This window comes from Protobothrops mucrosquamatus, unplaced genomic scaffold (genome assembly GCF_001527695.2).
Source record: "Protobothrops mucrosquamatus isolate PMUCROS unplaced genomic scaffold, P.Mucros_1.0 scaffold928, whole genome shotgun sequence".
Taxonomy (NCBI): Eukaryota; Metazoa; Chordata; class Lepidosauria; order Squamata; family Viperidae; genus Protobothrops; species Protobothrops mucrosquamatus.
In genome coordinates, this window is record NW_015387179.1 from 70,742 (window position 1) to 82,586 (window position 11,845).

At 36.9% G+C, this 11,845-nt stretch overlaps 1 protein-coding gene across 1 annotated transcript in view; it reads right to left on the reverse strand.

Moving 5' to 3' along the window:
- LARP1B (La ribonucleoprotein domain family member 1B) overlaps positions 1-11,845 on the reverse strand; it is a 41,111-nt gene that overhangs the window by 7,500 nt on the left and 21,766 nt on the right. Inside the window, exons 10-15 of the mRNA XM_015819458.1 lie at positions 8,172-8,341; positions 7,093-7,467; positions 5,440-5,551; positions 4,094-4,305; positions 3,684-3,790; positions 1,204-1,364 (exon numbers count right to left, since the gene is read on the reverse strand). Of these exons, the coding sequence (XP_015674944.1) occupies positions 1,204-1,364; positions 3,684-3,790; positions 4,094-4,305; positions 5,440-5,551; positions 7,093-7,467; positions 8,172-8,341 (1,137 nt within the window). The remainder of the gene's footprint in view (positions 1-1,203; positions 1,365-3,683; positions 3,791-4,093; positions 4,306-5,439; positions 5,552-7,092; positions 7,468-8,171; positions 8,342-11,845) is intronic.

Genomic DNA, 11,845 nt, shown 5'->3' on the forward strand with positions numbered 1-11,845 from the left:
TGTGTTAGCTTCTATTGCTCTGCTGTTGTTAGCTGTAAGTTTTGCTGAAAGGGATTTTGAAGTATTTTTCTCCTGAATGGATTTTGCCTGTAGCATTCCTTTACTTATAAATGGAGCCATTTGGGGAGGTTGCCTTAGCCAGCAGCCAGTACTTACATATTTTTTTTCTTCCTTAAGTGCCGCTGCGCTCCTTACTTTCCTTTCTAGCCAATAGCTAATTCTTAAAGGGGAATGTGCCTTTTTAAGCTAGTTCACTCAGCAGCTTGTCTTTTCTGTCTCTGGAGGCCTTTCCTTGTTTGATCAATATATGGAAGAGGGAAAATATGGGGGGGGGGTTCAAATTCTTTCTTCAGAAGGAGATGGGAATGAGAAAAAGGGAGGCAGGGAAGGGAGGGAGGAAAGGAAGTCCCGCCTTAGCACTTCGCCACCAACAGCTCTGCCATTGACTTTGCTTGTCAAAAGGTTGCAGAAGGGGATCACATGACCCTGGAACACTGTGACCATTATAAATATGAATCAGTTGCCAAGCATCCAAATATAAATCACATGACCCTGGGCATGCTGCAATGGTCATAAGTGTGAAAAATGGTCATAAGTCATTTCAGTGCAATTGCAACTTTGAACAGTTTTTTTTTTTGGTCATCAAGTTTTTGACACCTTGCTAGGTGGTACTCGAATATTGCCATATCCTAAAAGTGGTACAATCGGTAAAAAGGTTGAAAAGCCCTGTTCTAATTGACAAACAAATACTAAAATATATTATAAAGACAGCAACCTAGCTAATAATTTGAAAATAATTATCTGAATGTTAAAATCATGTATCACATTTATCTATGAGTGCATTAAAATTAATATTATCCCAACAAGGTCAGTAATTAAAGCTTGTGATTTATTGACTAATGAACTTTTTTTCATTTCATTACAAATGTCCATAGTACTGAGAGATAAATAAAAAGGAGCACTGGAATATAGTGAAGAAGCAGATATGAATTAATGTTTATTCATCTAGTGCATTTTACAACATTTTGTTGAAATTAACTTGCTGCAATTTTTGGAAATAATACAACACTAGTTCATTTACACTATTTACTCATACAACACTATGAGAGTGATGGGTGCTTTCTAAATACGTTAAATAAATAAATGAATACAATAACATATGTTCTTTCTTCCAATTAAAAATGTCAAATATTAGATTTTTACCATTTAGGCATCTACGGCGATATTTATGGTACACTTGCTGAGTAAAACCATTTTCCTTCAGAAGTTCATGAGAAGGATGCTGAAATTTGGGAAGTGAATGAGGGGTACATCCATAACTTCCTGATAGCGGAGCACCTTCTAGTGGTGATGCGTTTGAACTGCTATGTGAAATGAAACAAGTTTCAGATTTTTCTAAAAATCCCTTTTGTAACGCTATAAGTAACATAATTCAGCAGATTGTTTCAGTTTCTAACATTAATAGTCATTCCACAAAATGCAACGTAAAATTGAAGTTTCAGAATGAGCATACAACTATGTCATGAGTTTATGTGAATGATTTTTTTTTCTTCCATTCAATCGTGTACAGTTCTTAGAAACTGCCTGGACAAGGCCTTGAGGTTTTCTTGGCAAGGTCTTTCACAAGTGGTTTGCCATTGCCTCCTTCATAGGGCTAAGAGAAAGTGACTTGATTAAGGTCACCCAAGTGGCTTTTTGCCCAAGTCAGGATTAGAACTCAGAGTCTCCCAGTTTCTAGCCTTATGCCTTACCCTCTACACCAAACTGGTTCTCTATGTAAGCATTTACCCATGCCAAAAGGTTCTAGAACTTAGAAAGCTACTATCAGTAATATGGTTACACGAGAAATAATTTTTCTCTTTCCCAACATGCTTGCTTTCCACTCATAGGTAGTCCTCAACGTACGGCCATAATTGAGCACAGTAATCATGGCAATCATTAAGCAGGTCACATGTCCAATTTTTATGACTGTTTTTGTGAGTCATTAAGCAAACATTATGGTCATTAAGCAGATGTGGCCATTAAATGAGTCCACTTTCCATTTTTTGATGAAAACTGAAGTACCGGTAAATGCTTGAAACCAGCGAAAGACTCTAAAAATCATATTCATATGACCACAGGATGCTGCAAATGGATGTACATGTGAGCTGGTTGCCAAGCACCCAAAATGAGACCACATGACTGCATATCTCTGTCTCTCTATCTCCTTCTCTGTGTCTGTCAGAACTTTGAAAACAGGTTGTAAGTGTTGGTGGGGAGATCTATCATAACTTCAGACAGTCACTAAGCAACTGGTCATTAAATGAAGACACCTGCAATACTTTTGATATGGAAAAACTTTAGGATGGGAAAAAATCATATGGAAATTTTTAAGTGTTAATTGGAAAATTTTCCAATGCAAATAACATATGCATATAAAATGTGCATTGTCAATTATCTGGGCTGGAAAATTTTCCACTGATTTTTGCAATTCATAGTATCTTGATAAAGACTTTAAAATAATTATATATATTTTGAAATTAATAATACTTGTTAGTCTTGATTACTGTTGATTTCAATATAGCTACCAAGTTTAAATCTAATACAATAACTTTCCCATTTGAATGATACATATACAATTCCCCAGAAAACCCTGAAGTATATACTGAATTAGATTCTTGAATGTAATTATTATGTGGCCTTTGTTATATTGCATTAGCTCCAAACAACATGAAAAATGTTCAGTCACACTGACTGCAACTCAACTGCTACCCTCAAAACATCCAATTCCAATGAACTTGTAATGAAAGTCAACATCTATAAACATTTCATTACAAAATAGCAACATAACTATTTCATAACAAAACAGCTATGATAGAAAGTTTTTAGTTATAGTTCACATTCTTCTTACATAATTTATACCTGCAAGCCACCATAATTTATCATTTTATGTTACTAATCTCAAATATAAATACTGGAGTTGTGGAAACTTATTTTTTACTTCGGCAATTTTTCTTATCAAACGAGTGATGTACAGTTTTGTTAGTTTTACTTTAAAATTCCTTTACCTTAATAATTGATAAAAGTTGTGTAAAATGTACAGGGGCAGTGGGTGGGTGAGGTGTTTGCACTTACTTAAATGTGCAAAGTAATTGAGGGATTTATATCTATTTTTCTTCCATTTTTTAAAAATGTTCTAGGTAAACATAGCTTTCTTTTACAGTGTTTTGTGGAGTGCCCATGGGACATATAATATGTGATCAATGCAGGAAATAATTAACCCTCTTCTGCTGTGAAAAGCATTTTAAAAATAAAAGTGATAAATAATAAAAAAGGAAAAAAGAACCAAAGAAATCTTATCTATTTGTACACCTAATAGTGTAAACTTTCACTCTTCTAAAGACACTTCAAATGAAGGGTGGAAAGGGAATTAACAAATGTCACATCTCATTTCTGCTAACTTTACAACTGCCACAGCTTAACTGGAATATAATGCCCAAATTTACTTCTAGCAATATCCATGGTCGAATCTTGAGTATATTTTTGAGTATATGTGGCTTTTAGAAAAGTCTCTAGCTCATCTTCCACTTTTTCTTATTTTGAAAGTAATTTAATTACTTTTGAAAGTAATTAAATTAACTTCATCAGTGACTATAAAAACCCACACAAATTAAGACTATTAATACAATATAAATTATTTCTACCTTATGGAAGATGTTCTTGGTCTGTGATCCTTGGAATCCATTACCCAGCCAACATGACTTTCTAATGGAGGGTTGGTACTATGCCGTGTTTTTCTTTTCCTTCGTGTCTAAAATAAAATATAGCATTATATTTCCCTGGTGTGACTGGAGCCACTTTTCTGAAGAATCACAGTCTAATTAAAATCCAGTTTCATAAAATTTCACTTTACATATCATATGCATTATGAGGTCATAAAGTTGGTTGTGGCTGACTACTCAACTACTAGCCTTAACAGGAAGCTGACAATGCCTTTCAAAAGAGATTTAGCAGCTTTGACCTAGCAAGGAATACAACGTGTTTCAAAAACTGCTCTCTGGTGGTAATAGCAATAATTTACTATGATCCAGAAATACATTTTGGTTTTGGTTACCCCAACATCAATAATTCTTGATTCTTTAACCACAGGATAGAATCTTGGTGTTTTGTTAGGATCTTGCAGTCTTGGTGTACGAGGTGTTTTAGGTGTTCTGGTAGGTTGAACTCGAGGAGATTCAGGAACAGCTGTTGGCAGTGAGCGAGCCATTGTTGTTGGAGGTATTTCCTGGACACCAAACAATTGACAAGCCAGCTCTTCAGTTACATCTAATCAGAAAGATTATGATTAATAGATGTATAGTAAGTACTATTTTTTTATCTTACGTGGTCTCAATAGCACTGTATTTCATTGGACCTATTTTTATTTATTCTTCTCTTATTTTGCATATTTCTGTTATCCTTTATGTATTCAACTTTTTTCCTTGCGTGTAATATATATCACCAGATATTGAAGTTTAAATTAAGTTGAGATTAAATTTAAAAAGAACAAAATGAAGGAGAATATTTATAACTCAGGGTTTAAGTGAGGGGTCCTTGGTGCTTTCTGAGCTTGCCTGTTTTCTTGCAGACGTTTCATTACCCTAACTAGGTAACACCATCAGTGCTAGTAAGGAGTGCTGTTTGCTGTCAGTTTATATTCTGGTGTCTTGCCTGTCTGGGTGGGTGGGGGCGGTCTTAGGGATTCTTTGGTTGGACTGTTTACTAATGGCTCTTTGGCAGTTTCTTGATTGGGGTATTGCTTACTTGATTGTTGTTCTGAAAGTGATCTTGGAGTTAATCTATGCTGAACTGAATACTGATAATGTTACCTAGTTAGGGTAATGAAATATCTGCAAGAAAACAAGCAAGCTCAGAGAACAAAGAACAAAATAGATAATGGAAATTACAAAAACCATACATTACTTCACATTTATGTTCTCTGATTATGTACTGCCATGAAATATTGTATGTATCTGATGAAATGAAATTCAGCTTGTAAAAGTTTATGCCTTTTTATAAAAGTTACAGTTGGAAGATATTAGACTTCTGATTTTTTTTGCTACCATAGATTAACATAGCTTACCTCCTACACTGTCTCAAAATGAAATACTGTTTTGTCTAGTAGCAACAGGCTTATGAAACATTCTGATTCTTTTTAACAGTTCGAAGTACTGAAAATCAAAACAAAGCTAATTGTTTTGTAAGAAATTATGAAATATTCCACCAAGAACCTTTCCACACAGATGTTCTAAATACATATATACAGAAAGCTCTTGTAATTGAACAGGATAAAAATCAGTTAGCAATATCTCGGACACCATGTTAATACTGGAGAAAAGATTAAAATTTTACCCATATTTTATCGTACCAAGTGTAATCTTAATAGTGTAACCTTTTTTTTGTAATATCAGACATACATACCTTTTGAAGGACCAGGAGGATCATCCTGATTTGAATCCATTACATATTCAGGAGTAAGACTGTCAAATTCTTCTTTGCTGATAAGATGTAACTTCTTAAAATTTTCAACTTCCTGTTGAAATAGGTAAAACTTACTATAACAAGAATAGCCCATAGGAAAAATGCAAAATAAACAATACATTTAATGCTAATAATATTTAAAGTGTTTTCTACAAAATAAATTTAAAATATGAAATAATTATTCCACCCGGCAAGACAGAACTGAAATACTACAGTGCTCATAATGAGTGAAGTTTTCAGTTTTCCCAAATTCATATCCTATGTCCTCAATATAAAACCATTCTCATCAAGAAAATAACTCAAATTGGAGGATTAAGAGAACAGCTTAGACAAAAGCCTGACTCTCCTAATTATCCAAGAAAAAAAGCAATGTTACAAAGTTCTTGTCTCCCATCTTATCCTAGCTCTGAAATAAATATATATTTGGATAAACAATATCTATTACTACCAATGATCTAGTTCAGGGCTTTTCAACCTTTTCACCGATTGTACCACTTTTAGAATATGGCAATATTCAAGTACCATCAGTCGCCTAGCAAGGTGTCAAAAACTTGATGACCAAAAAAAAAACCCCTCTGGAAAAAAGGGATAAAGTACAGGTAGTTCTCTATCACCCCCTTTAATAACATCTCTTCCCCCACCCCCTTTCATATCATCTCTTCCCCCACCCCCTTTAATATCATCTCTTCCCCCCCACTCCCTTTAATATCATCTCTTCCCCCACCCCCTTTAATATCATTTCTTCTCTCCCCTTCAGCAGGACCCAGGCAATGCCTCTCGCAGCTCCAGCTGAATCTCTGCCTGAAGACTGTGAGAGGCTGCCTGCCACCCCCAATCAGCTGGAGCTGTGCACGCTGATCCTGGGCTCTTCACAGGACCCAGGCAGGCAATGCCTCGCGCAGCTCCAGCTGAATCTCTGCCTGAAGACTCGGTGAGGCCACCTGCCACACCCAATTAGCTGGAGCTGCGCGCGCTGATCCTGGGCTCTCAGCAGGACTCAAGCAATGCGTCGCGCAGCTCCAGCTGAATTCCACCTGAAGATTGTGTGAGGCTGCCTGCCGCCCCCAAGGCCGCTGCCAATCAGCTGGAGCTGCGAGCTTTGATCCTGGGCTCTCAGTAGGACCCAGGCAACGTGCAGTTCCAGCTGACTTTCCTACAAGCCTGTGCGGCGCTGCTGCTGCTTCACCTCATCCAGTTTTACACCTTTTTTTACATTTTTTTACAGTGCTGTTCAACCTGTCGTATGCGTACCACCTGCCAGGTGCCAATGTACCACTAGTGGTACGCGTACCACCGGTTGAAAAGCCCTGATCTAGTTAATATATCATTTGTGACTATTTTGGGGAAAAAGCTTTACTATGAATTTTCAAAGCTGTGTTTTAGTTCTCCAGTCAGTTTCAAGAGACAATTATCATTTTTTATTTTGAATTTTTATTACTTTGACTTTGAAACAGCTTCCTTCCCAGTCTTCACTTATGACTAGAATTTGTTACAGATTTTTTGAAATATATTTTCATGCACTGTGCTGAAGAGTTGTGTCAATAGCCATATTCATTAAATTACATTATATTCATTGTTCAAACTCATAATTACCTTCATAGCAATACAATCATTTTCACTTTGCTCCATCCACAAATCCTGTTCATAGTAATATAATCCATCATTAATAACTTTGGCAAGTTCTGATGTAATTTTTGCACGTGACACATGGTTGCCAGTTCGATCTCCTCCAGGATGTTTTCTCATATATGGTGGGGTCTGTGTCACAATCAAAATCTTATTTAAGTCTTGATCATCAATTTCATAATCTGAATCACTTTCTGACCATTCTGTGAATGTATTCTTCCTGCCTTCTATTTGTTCCATCTCTTCATCAAACAAAAAATCAAGTTCTTCCTGTTCTTGTTGTTCAGAAGACAATGGTGGCGGTGGTTGATTTGGCAATTCCTCATGTGCAGACACAGATTCCTGAAAAAGGCAAAAATTATTTATTATTCTTGCAAAAATAAAAATATTTACATGGAGAGATAATAGATCATTTAACAGCAGAAATAGCAATTTTAGCATTCATGCGTAATAAAATAGAACAGAGCAGAATGTACAAATTAATGTATTTAATGGGCTTAAATATGTCAATACTGTGGCCAATGTATTCTACAAATTATTTTCCTCTTTTCCCAAAACTGCATTCACATATGATGTGCAGCTACCATCTTAAGATGCATTTCATTCCTTTCTAAGAAGCAAAGAGTTGACAGACCTAACCCCAACTGTTATCCACAGAAGCAATTAAACACAGTTCTTTTTACAGTCTATTCAAAGAAGAATACCAGCAATGAATGATCAGGCTGGACATAAGTGAGTACATATGCATATAACTCATTATATCATGCTGTGTTATCAAAACTGAACTTCGTTTGCTACTTTTTCTAATTCCCTTATGTAATGTCTTTTTCTTAAATCCTTAAATAAGTATCTCATACCATACTTAAGTGGTATCTTAAGTATGGTAACTAGACAACCATAATAAGTTAGTTATATAGACAAAATTTCATAAATAACTTATCTGGGAATCGTGCCTAAATATGACTTATTTTCTCTAGACTTGCTCCACATTCACAGGAGGGATTTTTTAAAAATACAAACATTAAAATTAACATTTTAAGCATTACCTTTGGCTTAACTAAGGAGGGACGATGTCGTTTTTTAACTTCTATCCAAGGTTCAGAGTCCAAATCCGGGAGGCTTGTAGATAATCCTTTGGATATTACTTCAAGATTGCTTGTTTCAATGCTTTTCTTAGTATTTAGACTTCCTATTCTTGGAGAACTTGGTGCAGATTCTAAAATGAAAAAATATTTTTCTGTGCATGGAAAAATCAGCCCATTTTTTGTTATCAATCTGTTTATTAATAAAAATGTATATAATTTTTGTTCTTTCTACTATAAACTTGGTGTAAAAATATCTTAAACTTCAAAGAGATATATGATGATAGTATAGATTGTTTTAATTTTTTTATATGCAACAAATAATGGCACCAAGGATAAAACAAAATGAAGTTTTCTCCTTTATATCTCACAACAGATACAATCCAAACTGACATACTGAATGTTATATAGTCATGAAGATTATATTCTAGCCCGGAGCATGTTTCAAATATTGTGGAAATATAAAATCACTAGCCAAATAAACCAGTACTTTGTATACAATATTTGTTCCAGCTAGCTGCAAAAGGCACACAATAATCTTGAACTCTGTACCTCCATTAAACAACCAAGATTTTTTTATTTTTTTTAATTCACATTTTAAAAATCCTATTTGTGCTGGTATTCCGTCTTACCCTATAAGGATTTGGGCCTTGTAAACCATTAATATCACCCTTGCCATTAATATCCCATCCTGGACTATGTGGACAGAGCCAAATATATGGCCTCTTCAACAGCGAGGGTGGAAGTGGGGGGTATTATGGACAGAATTGTAGGCATAGTTAATTAATTTCAATTAATTAATCATGCCTACATACAGCCTCAATTTTAACCACAAAGATGCTGACCCCATTGAATTCCTCACCAATCTTGAATTCATTCTAAAAACACACAACCTAGACCAGTGGCAGGCAACCTTGGCTCCTTTATGACTCGCACAGCTGGCTCAGGAATTCTGGGAGTTGAAGTCCACGAGTCATAAAAGAGCCAAGGTTGCCTACCCCGACCTAGACCAAGAAACGCAAGAAGATATCAGACAAAGAATCATTCCCAATGTGCAACACAACAGACAAAATGAAACACTCAGCCAAAAGGAGAAGAGAGCACTAAAGACACTGAAACAAGATGAAAGCATTGTCATCCTACCGGCAGACAAAAGCAGACTGACGGTAGTAATGGACAAAGCTGACTACATCCGCAAAGCTGAAAACCATCTCAGTGATACTAACATCTACTAAGTAATCCACAGTGATCCGACAAAACACACCCTAAGAAAAATGGGAAAAGGAAAACAGCTAGCACTAGAGACAAAGCACATGCAATCACAAGATTCCCCACACCCAGGTTCTACAGACTCCTCAAAATACACAAGAATGGGATCCCCTTACGCCCAATTGTGACTTTAACTGGAACACCTACATACAAACTAGCAAAAACCCTGCAGAGGAAATTCAGACACTTGGTCAATGACTCAAACCACTCAATAACTCCCCAGAACAATTTCTCCAATGTATCAAACACACCAAGATTAACAAGGAAGAAATTATGGTCTCCTTCGATGTCACCATCCTCTTCACCGCGATTGATATCGACGTGGTTAAACAAACCATACACCAGTGATGGGATCTCCCATATCAGGCCTCATAGCAGAAGCAATTATGCAATGACTCGAATCCATAGCTTTATCCACCATCCAACCAAAATTCTGGACACATTATGTCGATGACAGCTTCATCAATATCAAACACTCCCAAATTGAAGAAACACACCACCTACTTAACAACATATTCCCTGGGATCAAATTTACATATGAAGAGGAAACAAACAACAGACTCCCATTCCTTGACATCGACATAAGGAGACTGGACAATGGAGAACTGGAAACCTGTGTCTACTGCAAACCTACGCACACAGACCAGATCCTCAGCTTTGCAAGCATCACACACAAAAGAAGCTGTGTCCAGACCGTCTTCAGAAGGGCCAGGACACGCTGCAGCACCACAGCACTAAGAAAAGCAGAAGAAAAACGGCTGCTTGACGTCTTTCTCCATAATGGCTATCCCAAAAACTTTGTATTCTGACACACAGCATCCAAACCACCACACACCACACAGCTGACTGCCACGCAAAAACGAACCCTACCATACACAATAGGGGTGTCAGAAATGACAGACAGAATTCTCCAATCCCTAGGAATAGTGATAACCCACAAACCCACAGCCACACTCCACCAGGAATTATCTAAAACCAAAGACAAGACAAAGAAGGGTGAAAGAAGCAATGTCATCTACAAAATCAACTGTAACGATTGCAATCACTTCTACGTGGGACAAACATGTTAATTAAAAACCAGGATCCACAAACATCGGCTAGCAGTCAAATGTCACAATCCCAAATCCCTAATCGCTACCCACACTGACACCAAACAACACCAGTTCAATTGGAGCAACACTAAAATCATCAGCCATGCTACCACCCGCCATGCTCATGAGTTCATTGAAGCCTGGCACTCCACAAGCAATTCCACATCAACAGACACATTGATCTACAACCAGCACATGAACCCCTCAGAATCCAAATCAATCGAACAGCCATCTGGAGACAGCACCAACCCTCAATCCCCTCTCCCCCCCTCAGCAGTTCACCTTCCAATGACCCTGACTTGACATAATCTCCCCATCATAAGACCCATTACCAGCCTCCCACTGATAACTCCTCCTGACCCACTAATTCACACCCTCCAACGACCCTTACCTGAAGTACCTCCCCATCACAAGTCTCTTTCTGATGACTCATACCTAGCCCATCACAAGGCCCTCACTTGACACTCCCATACCTGAAGCCCTTATATAAGTAGAACACTGACATCCACTAAACACCGCTGAAGATGTTATCTAGTCTGGTAACGAAACGTTCGAAAACCAACCCTCAAACTCGGAGAAAAAAACTTGTGCACCTGTTGAGACAATGACAATTGTATATTCCTGGCTTAAACCAAACATTTTGAAATACAGTATGCTGCTATTAAGAATTGCAGTATTAATTCATTTGAAAATATTCTTTCTCTCAATTGCCCATTTTTCTAGCACATAAGACAAGCCACCTCTTGCCATTGTTCTCAGGCTATACAACACATTCTTTCAAAAATAGCATGTGGCCATCAAATGTCCAGTCTTTAAAAATCTATAAAGCATCCTCTTTTCACAGTTAAATGATTAGAATCTAATATTTTGTAATTTTAATCTATATGAGATTTTAAACATCAGATTAAAAGGGTGGGATATAAATCATATTTTTATAAACAATGTACAAAGGCAGTATCTTGCAGTACATCAATGATCTTATCTGAAATGGAATGCTAAATAGGTCAGACCCGAGTAATACTTGGCTGAGAGACCACCAGGAAATCTCAAAACTATAGGCTAAACTCCAAAGTTGAAAAATATCCTCAAATATTGCAATGGCAAACCATTTCATTATTGTTGTCAATATAACGGATGGGTGTTCCTTCATAATCACTGGAGGCTGAATTTGAGCTAAGGTGTTTAACTTACACAAACGACACAGAACAAGGTTCGGCAATTTTTTGTCAGTCAGAAACAGGGATTTTCTGGGATTCCCCCCCCCCCCCCCCCCCCCCC